General features: G+C 50.7%; 1 protein-coding gene across 2 annotated transcripts in view; it reads left to right on the plus strand.

Annotated features, from left to right (window-relative positions):
- MAP2K1 (mitogen-activated protein kinase kinase 1) overlaps positions 1–13268 on the plus strand; it is a 70651-nt gene that overhangs the window by 55812 nt on the left and 1571 nt on the right. For both annotated transcript variants that reach the window (XM_019725605.3, XM_019725606.3), the window contains exons 6-10: positions 5141–5265; positions 7922–8123; positions 9434–9498; positions 12419–12480; positions 12874–12919. In XM_019725605.3, the coding sequence (XP_019581164.1) occupies positions 5141–5265; positions 7922–8123; positions 9434–9498; positions 12419–12480; positions 12874–12919 (500 nt within the window). The remainder of the gene's footprint in view (positions 1–5140; positions 5266–7921; positions 8124–9433; positions 9499–12418; positions 12481–12873; positions 12920–13268) is intronic.

Genomic DNA, 13268 nt, shown 5'->3' on the forward strand with positions numbered 1-13268 from the left:
TTAGCTCTGAGGCCGTGGATGACTGGAAGTGGCTCTGAGACTGTTCTGTGACTTTTCGGGTCAACTATCCTTCCCTTCTGTTTCTTCATCTTTAGAGAAGGGTTATTAAGGCTCTACCAGGGATGCTAAGAAGAGGTCATTTGAAGTCTAGAGTCACCATTTAAAAATCTTTTTTTTTCTCTTTAACCTTTAACTCTCACTTATTCAAGATCATCTTACTTTTGGATTCAGCCTTTGTCACAGATGAGCCAGTGTGGTGTCCAAGTGTTGCTCAGCTTGCTTCTCTGGGGCCCTTACGTCTACCCTCCATCTCTCCTTTTCTGTTTCTCTTATGCTCCCCATTGCCTCCCCTGCTCCTCTGCCCTTCCATTCCTCCATGTCCCACCTCTTCCATCTTGTCTTCCTCCCGCCCCCCACCAATGGGGAATGCAGCTTCTTACAATATTAGCCTAAACCAAACCCAGTGAGGTTACTTGAACATAGTACCTGTGGGGGCTGATGCTCCCCGTGCTTCGTCTGCCTGATGGGCCCTTGCTGGCTCATCAGGTTGGCATGGATCCTGGCTGGCTAGAAGAATTTAGACCGAGTCCACAATGCCCTGCCTGTGTCTCTCTTTGCCCTTACTGTCACACACGTGCACACGTGCTTGTTGTTTGTTGCATTCTGTCTCCCTTAGTGGCAACATCCTTGAGGACAGCAACTGTGTCCTTTCTACTCATTTCAGTGCAGCCACTGTATAGTGTTCATAGAGTAAACAGATGACCTGCTGAATTATTTAAGCCAAACCCCTTGTTGTAAAGAGATACAAATTAAGTAAAAACAGTGTGCTCTTGGGGGGATGTCAGCGGACTGTGAACAATGGTTATTTCTGAGAAAGAAAATATCAGAGAAGAACATATTTTCTTCCACTTTGTTTTTCATAAAACCTCTGTGTCCATTTTTGGAGAAGGGGGTTTACCTGTCCTCATGTTGCAGAGGCTGGGCAGGATGGGCGTGTGAAACCGGAGCGTCAGCAGTTTCTAGGGAAGCTTGTCAGCCTGAGAACTTAGGCAGTGGCGGATGCTTCCACAGTGTAGCCTGGCCCACCAGGTGCGGGGCTTCTCCCAGCCTCACCCTGTTGATACTGAAGGATCAGAAAGAGAACCCAAGGCCTGAGAAGGCTTCAGGAAGTAGGGACGCACTGGGCCTGTTATTTGAACAAGTTTTAAGGTTGCTGCTATCGTGTTTCCCCGAAAGTAAGACCGGGTCTTATATTAATTTTTGCTCCAAAAGACGCATTAGGGCTTATGGGGATGTCATCCTGAAAAATCATGCTAGGGCTTATTTCCCGGTTAGGTCTTATTTTCGGGGAAACCCGGAAAGAAGTGGGAGGAAGCCAGTTAAGACCCTGGGCTTCAGGAGCAGGGCAGTATTCCAAGTTGGGAAGGGAACTCAGAAGAACTAGGCACCTAGAAATAGAGGTGAGAGGGTGGGTGATAAATGCAGGGAACAGCCCAAGACCAGCATAGTTAGGTGGGTGAGCAGGAGCCTGGAGGGGGTGGACGTAGAGACACGTTGGAGAGCAGGAAGGACAGTGGAGGGCTTGGAAAGGCAGGCCCAGGGGCTTGGGCACTGCTGTAAGGCAGGTGGGAGCCACTGCGGGCTCTGGGCAGGGCTGTCCCACTGCAGGAGGGAGATACTGGGGCAGGGACAGAGGAGGGAGGGGGTCATGATGATAGAAAGCAGATGTGGATGCTGACAGTTGGAGGGGACAGTCTCTCTCTGGCCTTGTCTGACGTGTACCCCTTTCTGCCCCCAGAGAAGAGCCTGACTTGGCTGGAGCTGCCAGGGAGGAGCTTGTCCTGGCCTGGGCGCTCCAGCTATGTGCTCTGGAGTTGAGGGATTTAGTATGTATCCCCTTGTGTCCACGCAACTTCTTGTCAGGCTTCCTGGGTCATCAAGAGGGTCCATGTGCAGTACATCTGGCTCCCAGGATGGATTTGGTCCAAGCAAGGCAACGCCCCTCAGGGTTTCCGTCTGCTCCTCTCAGACCCTACCCCATCATGGATCTTTGCAGCCTCCCAGGCAGTGCTGTTTCCTGGGTCGGGTGGGGGAAGCCGGAGCTGACGGCCAGGGATGGAGGAAAGAGTGTTATGTAAGTTTGAAAAAAAGGAGGCTTGCTTGCCATGTGAACGGAACTCAGATACAAGGACAGCTGCAGAGGTAGTGCAGCCACTCCTGAGCAGCAGCTGCAGTCTGGAGAGAAGTGTCTGAGCCGCAGAGGAAGGAGTTCCAGGCCTGGGGGAGGCGCTGGTGCTGCCTTCTCTTAGCGCACAGCCTATGAAAGAATCGTTCTTTGTGTTCCTGTCACATGGTGTGCTATTTAAATGCCCACACTGCATTAGATTGATCCTGGTCTCCATCTGGAGAGGCTGCGAGAGCTGCGATTTTCTGAGAGGCAAACCACAGACTAGACAAGTGAAGTGGCTTGCCCAAGGCCAAATGTAGAGCAGGTGGCAGGGCCAGGATTTGAATACAGATCTCTGTCCCTTCAGCCACCTCTGCTCTTTCGCTCTAAAACAAGGCCTAACAAGTCCTTTCCAAACAGGCCGTGGGAGGCTTCGGAAGGTGAGGGAGCTAAGGGCTCCATGTTGGTGGTGCCGGCACAGGGATGAATGAAGGGCTGTGGCATGAGTGAGAGTGGGAGAGGGGCTCATGGTGCCCCCCCCCTGCAGTGAGAGTGGGAGAGGGGCTCATGGTGCCCCCCCCCCTGCTGTTCCTGCCAGGCCAGGCCCCGCCAGGCCCCAGGAAGCGCTGTCACAGCCTAGCTCATGCAGTGCTATGCTGTTCCTCAGCAGCACTTTCCAGACACTGAGCACCGACGTCCAGGGTGCACACCTCTGCCCTCTGTTTGACAAGGGCCAAGCGCTGTGGAGAGGAGGGCCCCTGGTTAAAGCCTTTGTCTGGGCCTGTCCTAATTGCAGGCATGGAAAAGAAACCAAAGAAAAGTTAGTCCCTGAGCTCCTGAAGCTTGTGATCTCCCCGTGTGCTTGCAGTAATTCTTCAGGAGGCCGCACAGCTCACTCCCTCACTTCCTTCAGGTGGTTTGTTGCTGGGTCCTCTCCGCACAGGCCTTCCCTCATTGCCATGTCACAGCTGCACCCCCCACGGTCTGTGTTCTTGCGTGGTTTTGTTCTTTTCTTGTCAGTCTGTTTCTGTCTGTCTCCTCACACTAAAATGTAAGCTTCATTTTTCACTGGGAACTTGATCAGTTTGCTCGCTGTCGTCTCCCTGGTGTGGTGCCTGATGCCTGGCTCATAGTAGGTGCCCAGTGAACAGTAGGTGAATGAGTGAAACCGCTGAGTAATATGGCAGCAAGAGCAAGGCGCTTGGGGACAGGACTAATTTAGGTGTCAGAAGTTGTGAGTTCTGGTTCCACTTTACCCCATTTTTGCTGTCTGACCTCGGACAAGTCCTAGACTCCTTTGGGCCTTAGACATTTTGTCTCCACCATGAAGGGAGGAACCGGAGGGCCCCTAAGGCCACTCCTGAGGCCTACATTCTGAAAGTTTATGTGTAGGAGACACAGGGTTGCTGAGGGGTGGAAAGTTCTTGTATCCTGTGTTCTCATACCCTGTGACATTATGAGGGCTGGGTCTTAGAAAGACCACACAGATGGCTTGAAGTGTGTGCATTGGTTTATGGTGGCTTTAGGTCAGTCATTCCCCGTGTTTGGGGGCACCTGCCGTTCGCCAGGTCTTGTCCTGGCTCTGGGGTTACAGTGTGAGGCAGACAGCCGACTTGTTCCCTCCTGTGTAGAGCTGGTGGCAGGTGGAGAGGGGCTAGAGCTGGCGCGGGAATGGGGTTATGACCCTTCTGGGCTGGAGATGGCGGGGCGAGGGGGGCTGGGCCAGGGGAAGGACAGTGCGATAGGATGGTGATTCTGTTTTTCAATTTGCTTGTGTAAAAACACTTCAATACACCTGTTAGACGCCATTTAAGAATAAATAGATGCTTTTGCATGAGAGTATTGAAGGGAAAAATAAAATGTTAATAGTGGTTCTGGTAGGTTTGACTTATGGGGATTTGGGTTTTTTTCCCGATTCTCCAGATGTTCTATATAGTGTCTATGTTACTTCTGTCGAAGATTCCCTGTCATAGTTTATGATTTTTGCCCCTGGGTGTGGCCTGCTCTTCAGTGGGTGTCATGTTTGCTGATGTCTGACTATAAAACCCTGTTCTGGGGACTTTTTTGAAGTCCCAGCCTCAGTTTTGCCAACTGTAAATGAAAATTCTTGGCTCTGGTCTGCTCACTGTACATGCAGCTGTTTGAATCAGAGGAGATGGTGGAAGAAAAACACTTGAAAGTTTACCCCTCTCTGCAAAGGGAGAGGTGGTGGTGATGGCAGCCAAGGTGGGAAGTGGGGAAGGTCCACATGCAAGGAAGGGGGACAGAACTGGTATTGGGGGCACTTCCTTGACCACCCTGAGGAGCAGTTTTTCAGGCCTCCCCAGTTCTCTGATAGAGAGGGGTTCTCCTTGACTAACAGGTAGATGCAGCTGTGTCGGCTGTTACAGAAATAAATGACTTCGGGGAAAGAGAATCATGTCAGCCCCTCCTAACACCTGCCAATACATATTCATAAACCCCATTCATGGTCTGTGCTTGGAACTGAGGTCAAGAAGAGGAAGTCGCACCCCTTTCCATCCCTCTTTAGTCTTTGGTCTATAGCGTCAGCAAGCATACAGGTCTTATTATTTGTGTTTTCCTTCCTGCCTTATGATCCAAGCACAGATACTGTGTCTCGCCAGTAGGGCTGGTTGAAGCAATAGACTTTGAAATCTTGATCCTGCGTGGTAACTGACTCCTTCCTGCGGGTCATCTGGCCACGTGTGGATTCTCAGAGTGGAAATCCTTTGGCTTTCTGTCCTGCTTCTCCAGCAGCTTGTCATGTCCTTTCCCGACAGTCCTGCCTCGAACCCTGAACAAGGGGGAATAAAGGGCCTTGGTGTCCAGTGTTTGCAAGCTGAGGGCTGGCTCTATGGTGGGGTGGGGTATGTCCTGGTACTCATGGTCAAGGCTGACCTATGGAGCGCTGACCTTTTCCCTCCCAGACTACCTGTATCATTTCCCTAGTTTTCTATTTTTTTCTCCCTGCAGATGTCAAGCCTTCCAACATTTTAGTGAACTCTCGTGGGGAGATCAACCTCTGTGACTTTGGGGTTAGCGGGCAGCTCATCGACTCCATGGCCAACTCCTTCGTGGGCACAAGGTCCTACATGTCGGTATGAGCAGCGAGTTCCTTTTCTTGAGCTTCTCGTCTGGTCAGGGATAGGAGCCACGTAGGTGCCTTTCCCTGTGAAGGCAGAGCCTGGTGATGGGAGATGGGAGGGGGTGAGGTATTGTGTCTCCTCCTTGAGGAGATTGTAGTCTAATGGGGGTCTCAGCCTTTCATAGGCGTTGGAGCATAATTGGGGTACTGGGCCTCTTATTAGATGAGATTGTAGATCACAGCTTCCACTGTCGCCAGCACTCGGATGTTTTCCAGAGCTTCCATTTTGAAGAGATTGTGAGCTCCATCTACCCTCTGGACACCTCTGCCTGATTGTCTCCTGAAATTCAAACCCAACATGCCAAGAAATGGCCCCACCCAATACTGCCCCACATTTTCTCTCCATTACTAATAAATGGCATCACTGTTTCCTTGGTTTCCCAAGGTAGAGACCTGAGTATCAGCCTCCCTTTCTAGTTCCCCATCCTTTCAGCATCCAGTGGCCCCTGACTCGTATGAGTCTATTCAGAATGGTTTCCCCAGTCCAGCCTCTTCTCCTTCCTCACCACATGTCTCCCAGTTAACTGCCTCTGCGTCTCACCACAGCATAGCTCCCTGGTCCCTTGGCTGGCGTCTCTGCTCTAATTCAGCTGATGCCTCCTCATGGAGGTCTTCCCTCCTGCTTCTAACTTCAGTGGTTCCCACTATCACCAGAGCTCTGTGCGTGGCTGGCTGTGCCCATGCCCATGGCAGCACCAGCTTGTTCTCTTCCCTCTTCCATACAGCGAGCTCCTTGGGGGCAGGATTAGGGCCTAGGGTCTGGTTTGGGGCCTGGCACACAGTGGGTGCTCAGGGAATGTTTGGTTGACTGAATGGGTGGGTTAATGGCTAGCACACTGCTGAGGACAACACAGGAAGGGAGAAGTGTGACTGGTGAGGGCTGAGGCGGGGAGGCAGGGGAGGACGCTATGGAGGTGACTGTGAGTGCATGCGAGGATTGGGGGGCAGCCACAGAGGCTCAGGGCGTCTTAGCGCAGGGAGCATTTTAGGTGTTCTGTTTTAAGCACTTGAGTGATCTCCTTTGATCAATGAGGTTGTCCCAGGAAGTAAAGATTATTCCCATTTTAGAGATGAGGGACTCTAAATTGAGGAAGGTTAAGTGACCTGTTCACTTACCTTTCAGAGCTGGGATTGAAAGCGAGGTCCCTTTTTTGTCAGTAAGTCTCCCTTTGCAAGCACGCCCACACGTGCCTCTCAGGTGGGGTTTGTCAGCTGCTCCTGCCTCCCCACGGGGAGTGCATGTCCACATGTCCATTCCTTCTCGCCTGCCCTGTCCCACCGCCACTCCACTCACTGTCAGCATCACTCAGCTGCTGCTGACCCACATCTCCATTCTCCTCCAGTAACAACCCAGTCTTACGACACATGAAAGCCAGGGCCCTTCAGAGCGTTCTTCCATTTTTCTCCTTGTCGTCCCCTCATTGCTTCTTCCATACATGTCTAAAAACTGAGCAGCTAGCATCCTTGACCACTCAACTGCCAACGTGCACATTCAAAATCAATTAACAGGCCTGACTTATTGTTCCAGGTTTTAATGGTTTGGGTTTTTGTGGTTATGTGGTCAGTTCCACAATAGTTCAGCATTGGAGTTAGAGAAAAATCCTATGGGAGAAGTTAATTTGTTCAAATAAATGTATGATGGTCAGAATAAAGATTTTTTTTTGTAGAGTTCTTGAAATATATGTGCTATTTCAAATAATGCTCAATAAAAATGACACTTTTATATAGCACTATATACTTTTTTCTTTGACTTTTCCCACCAATAACAACTCGTATTTGTACAGCATTTTGCAAGATCCCACATCCGTTTTCATTTGCTTTGACCTTCTCAGTAATCCTAGTGAGGAGAGCAGGTATTTTGTTACATTCCTGTTCCCATTATCATGAGCCCCGTTTCATAGATGAGGAAACAGAGGCTCAGGGTCACGTAGCTTAGAGGCCCTAGAGTTAGGACTTGAACACAGGTCTCCTAACCCCAGATTCTTTGCCTTTTCTACCATTCCATGTTGTCCAAGAACAGTGAGTAGATGGCAGTGCTATACTTAGAACTCAGCTTTCCTGACTCGTCAGGCCAGTGTTCTTTCTACCTAGCATACCACCTCATTCATGACCCATGTTCCGGAAGCTTCATGTTTCAGACTCAGGTAACACAGTGAGCCTCTCCTGCTGGGCTCTGGACGGGCTGCCCCACTCACGCAAGACAGTGGTCGGGCTGGGCGAAGCTGGAACCACAGCTGAAGCAGCAGCCAGAGTTCACACAGGTTGGATACTGTTTAGGGCAGGTTATAGGGGAGACAGTGTGTTGAGGAGGGGCCAGAGCCATGGCAGCTGGCTGGGATTTGGGAAGCACAGTATTTGGGGGCAGGTGAGAGGCCGAATTTAAAAGGTTATTGAAATGGGATGAGAGATCTGGAAAGGAAGGGGCAGAAGAAGATACACTGTATCAGCAGACCCGGGGCTGGGACAGAGAGCCCACCCTCCTGCAGTGTAGGCAGGTCTCGGGCAGGACGTCCTGAGGCTCCCTCGAGCATCCATGAGACTCCCCCATCCCTCTTCTCTGTGGGCTGTTAGCTCACAGGTGACCCTAATTATGTCTGTCTCTCCTGCAGCCGGAAAGACTCCAGGGGACTCACTACTCGGTGCAGTCGGACATCTGGAGCATGGGGCTCTCGCTGGTTGAGATGGCGATTGGGAGGTACCCCATCCCCCCTCCCGATGCCAAGGAGCTGGAGCTGCTGTTTGGGTGCCAGGTGGAGGGAGATGCGGCTGAGACACCGCCTAGGCCGAGGACCCCTGGGAGGCCCCTCAGCTGTGAGTGTCCCCAGCTTGGACTGGGAGGGTCCCTTACTTTTGGGCATTTCTGGAGGGCTGATTATCTGCACATTCTCCCAAGACCGATTCCCTGTCTCTGGACGCCAGGCTGGGGTCAGGGAGAACAGCAGGAGTCTCCTGGTGGGCGTAGGAAATTACGGTTATTACCAACAACGTCCTACCATTTGTTGAGTGCTGCTATGTTCCCAGCACGGCACCGAGCACTTACATGCATTGTCTGATTTTTAAAATGACATTTTCTTTTTTATAGGTAGGTGTGTTTTTTTATTGAGGTAAAATACACATAACATAAAATGCACATTTTAAAGTGTTCAATTCAGTGGTTTTTAGTATATTCCTCCATTACCAGTATGTCACCCCAGAACCTTTCCATCACCCCGAAAAGAAACCCCACCTCCATTAGCATTCATTCCCAACTCCTCTTACCCCACCCCTGGCAGCCACTCATCTGCTTTCTATCTTCAGGGATTCGCCTAGCATTCTCTAATGAGAAAGGCAATTGTGTGTGAGCACTGTGATCTCCATTTAGATATGAGGAAACTGAGGCATAGAGCGCTTGACTTACCAAGGCTGCGTACACTAGTAAGTGGCCAGGTCTGGCCCGAGGTGGGGAGGGAGCACTTTGCAGCTCGGCCTGCCTCTTTGAATGTGAATACTGTGCAGTAAAGCTGGTGCTTGGCAGGTTCTGGCCCAGCCATCTTCTTCTAATACAGCTCCTGCCAGGACGTTCCTGTCTGACCAGGGAGACCTGGTCTTTACCCTCCTGAGACCCACATGGGAGAGGGCGTGTATGAGAGAGAGTCTTTGGGGCTGGAGGTAACTGATGGCGGGTCCTTGGAAGGGCTGGTGGCGGTGGCCCCTGAGGCTGCCCGTGACTCTGGGGAATAAAAGGAAGAAACACAAGTTCAGGGAGAATGAAAACTAAGTCCTTTAGTTACTCAGTACTGTCTCATTTGCTCCTCTCAATATAAGGGAGGAAGGGCAGGCGTTAATTATCATCTGTCTCTACTTTATAAACCTCAAACCTAGGCTTAGTGGTCAGTTGATTTGCCCAAGGTCACAAACCTTGGATGTGGCAGAGCCCAGTCTCATACCCTGGCCGCTGACTATAGCCTTTGCTGGTCCTCTGTGGGGTCAGGCCTGACCTATGGCTGTTTGTCTCTGTGTATCGCTCACTACCCTGTGCCGGTCCTCGGGATCCATGACCAACTCCTAACCTGTTATTGGCAAATAACCTCCTGTCTGTTTCTGAGAAGGGTTTTCTCCTTTCTTTTTATTGAAATCTGTAGCTTATGGAATGGACAGCCGACCTCCCATGGCAATTTTTGAGTTGTTGGATTACATAGTCAATGAGGTAAGTACTGCATGGCTTCTTTGACCTTGGAATTTATTTGCTCCTCTTAGGAGAAAACTCAGTTGATTGAACTGGGAAACCCAGAGTCTTGCCCACAAGTATGGGTTGCTTGCGCCCCAGGGTCCACGGGTTCTGCCTTGTGCATCATGCTCTTGTAATTTAGTGGCTGGTTTAGAGGCTGCAGGAATCTCTTCCCCAGAGAACATCTCCAGGTAATTCAGAGTCCCTTTGCCTTTCTCAGATTCCAGAGCCTCCACCTTACCACTTCCATTCTCATTCCTTCACCCACCACGCATTTCTTGTGCACTTACTACGTGTTAAGCACTGCGGCGGCAGTAGGGATGAGGTGGGACCCAAAGCTGCAAAATCCGAAGTCCCTGGTCTTTAAGACTGTTCGATTGTTTAGGAGAGGCCAGGCAAATGTATCTACGACTGCAATACTAGGTTTTGTCTTGTAAATGCCATTAAAAAGCGATGAACATAAAAAAAGTGACCAGTGTAGAAATAGATATGAAGAACATTCACTATAAATTGTTGGATGAAAAAAGCACGTTACAAAATAGTATGTATATTATGATCAGTTCTTTAAAAAAAAAAATCTATGCATGTATGTGTGTATATAGTCTGGAAAGTAATATAATGGTTATCTCTGTGAGATGAAATTACAGGAGACTAAGTTTTCTTTTTGCTTATTGCTGTTAGCTCACTTTAATACAAGGAACATATACGGGGGTGCCACAAAAATGTGCACAAGTGGACACTTCGGTCAGCGTTGCTCAAGCAGTAGTTCATGGTAATCACAAGCGTCTGGACGCTGATGGTAACCACTTTGAGCACCTCTTGTAACTGCAGAAGTCACATGTGACTTGTAGTCATCTTTTGTTATCGGTATATATTGACTATCACAATTTTAATAGTTTTCATTTCCTAAAATGTGTATACATTTTTTGGCATCCTCTGTATTATTTGTAAATATATACACCAGTATGCTTAAATGAAAAAAGGATCAAGGAAGGAAGAGACTGCCAAGCATTCATCTAATTTGGGTGGGTTTGTGGGGAGTGGGAAGCTGTGGACTCGGCCCGTAGCTGCTTGGAGGAGGGGGCAGTGCTGGGGGAGCTGGGCGGGGGTCAGGGCAGGAGTTTAGGTGACAGGGCCGGCACTCCCGGGCTCAGGAGCAACACGGGCAGTGGGTAAGGGACAAGCTCTGGCGTGTTGGGGAGGAAGCTGGAGGCCCCCACTCAACTGAGGTGTATGGTAAGGGCATCGCCCTGTTTCTTCTCCCTCAGACTAGTGGAAGAACTTTCCATCCTTTTTACTGCTGTCTAACACCACCTCCCAGAAGGCTCAGAAAAGGTCCCCTTGTCTATTACAAACCCTACAAGGAAGGTCCTGGGTCACCCCAGCAGTTAGAAAGTCACTGTCACTGGCTCAGTCTACGAGGAAGGTCAGCTGACCTCTCCTGACTGCACAGCTGTAAGCGAAGCATCATGGGGCACGGAAGGGTTCAGGATCTGATCTGGGCTGCTTAAGGACTCTAGGAGGGCTGTGCGCATGCACTTACAGTGGTCAGGAAAGACGTCCTCTTCCTGCTGGGACCTAAGCTGAGTGGGAGCCACATTAAGGGAAGAGAGGGCCTGAGGTCAAATGTGCAGGTGCCAGTCGCCCAGTGTGCACTGCTTTCCCACATTCTCACATTACCCTGCTGTTCTCCAAGCACTGCTCAGGTGGGTCAAAGTGGTTTTGTATCCTCTTCATACAGGTGAGGAGCTAGGCTCGTGTTCTTCCCACCTAGTGCTCTTCCTTACCTCGTACTCCTCCCCAGCCTCCCTGGAGGGTGACAGGTGCCTGCACGTCACACCCTGCTGGCACAGCCCCGCCCTTGCCTGGCTCCCTCCTCCTCAGGACTGGCCTGGCCTCCCCCTCGAATGTTGCCTTCATCCCCCTCGAGTGTTGCCTTCATCCCTCTTAGCAGCAGGGACAGGACAGTCTGCAGGGTGGGCCTCAAAGCTGGGCCTCGGCGTAGGCTGACTCACCTGCTGTTCTGGGCAAGAGGGCTAGGCGGGGCTCTTTTGATAGTTGTCAGTATTTAATTTTTAGTCTCGAATCACCTGTTGATTTGGGCAGTGCATCAGAGCAGTGTCACCCTGGGCAGTGTCTGGATGTCCACTCACAAGGAAGCCGCACACAGTCCCAGCACAGGGTACGAGCGTGGGTCACGTTTCCTGAGTTGCGTGGAGCACGAGCCGGGTGCTCCAGGGCCTTGTCCTGTGTAGCCCTGTGTGATCTCCCCTCCCTGCCCCAGAAAAACAAAGCTGTGGTCCGTGCTCTTGCTCTAATGCCTGTCCATAGCCTTATTCCTGGAGTGAGCGCGCAGCTAACATTCCTCCAGACCCAGCCCTCTACCAGTTAATGTTTTACTAACCTTTCTCTTCTCCTTCAGGCTTCAGAAGAGGGATATGCATTTTATTACTTAGTGAGCTAGTCTTCTGTGACTTCCACAGGAGCTGTCTGGGCTGGACTGCCTGGTGGATTGCATATCGCCCCTGGCTGCTACTACTAGTAATTGCTGGTTGTTTCCTTGCCACACTCCAAGATTTACACTGGTAGAGTGTGAGCTGGAAAGGGTCCCCAGAGATCATTAGGCCCTCCTCCTTTCATAGAAGGGTAAACTGAGACTCAAGAGGAACAGTGATTTGTTCAGTCACTAGATAAGTCAGTGCTAGAACACTCACGTGGCCCCAGTTCTAACTGGTTTGAGACCAGTGGTTCTACCAGTGACCCAGCAGGCAGCCATTGGCCTCCTACCCATGCCTTTCCTTGACTGGGTAAGGGCAGCACTGCCCAGAGGTGGGCGTGGGAAGGGGACGGCTGGGGCAGGAAACCGGGCATTTATGTGTTGACATGTCCTTATTTGTAGCCTCCTCCAAAACTGCCCAGTGGAGTGTTCAGTCTGGAATTTCAAGATTTTGTGAATAAATGGTGAGTCGGCTCCTTGTTCTCTGGAAGAGTACCCTGGTTTTGTCAGGCTCCCCACCTCAACTTGGGAGCATGGCTTTGCTCTTTTCCCTCTCCTGTGATCCCTTCGGCTACTGCCCTTCTTCTAGACTTAGGTGGCCTGACAATAGCAGTGGGTAAAATAGCAGCTGCTTTTGGCACTTGCTCTATAGGGATTGGCATATTGCCTCTTGACCTTAGTTCAGCAAACATTTAACCTACTGTGGGCATGACCTTCTGCTAAGAACAGGAAGGTGAATAAGGCTCGGGCATCCTCAGCGCCTCTAGGATGTGGGGAGGGCAGGCAGGCAAACGGAAGTCGTTGGAGTTAGAGCCAGCTCCTGGCAATAGTTTTCACATTATCTTTCTTCCTTTAAGCTTAATAAAAAATCCTGCAGAGAGAGCAGATTTGAAGCAGCTCATGGTAAGTCCACTTATTTTAGATTCTCCTGTCAGTTATCCATCCAGTACTTCTTGAGTCCTTTCCCTGCTCTGCCTTGACCACTGCGGTCCAGCTGACCCTGCAACTGCAGGATACCACAGTCAGTCTGTGTCCTCCCATCAGTTTGAAGGAAAAGCGGGTGGCCCTGCAGCCCGAGGAGTCCAGGGAAAGGGCCAGCCCACCCCTTCACGGGAACAGGGTTTTTTCCTAATACTGACTGGCTCACCTTCCATTCAGCACCCTCTCCACTTGTCTCCCCTCATTTGGTGGCAGTAGTTGGGGGAGGAGTTGGGCAGGAATACTGCAAATATCTGAGCTCACATGCCTCGGA

This window comes from Rhinolophus sinicus, chromosome 3, assembly GCF_057876585.1.
Source record: "Rhinolophus sinicus isolate RSI-liver-muscle chromosome 3, RSI-T2T, whole genome shotgun sequence".
Taxonomy (NCBI): Eukaryota; Metazoa; Chordata; class Mammalia; order Chiroptera; family Rhinolophidae; genus Rhinolophus; species Rhinolophus sinicus.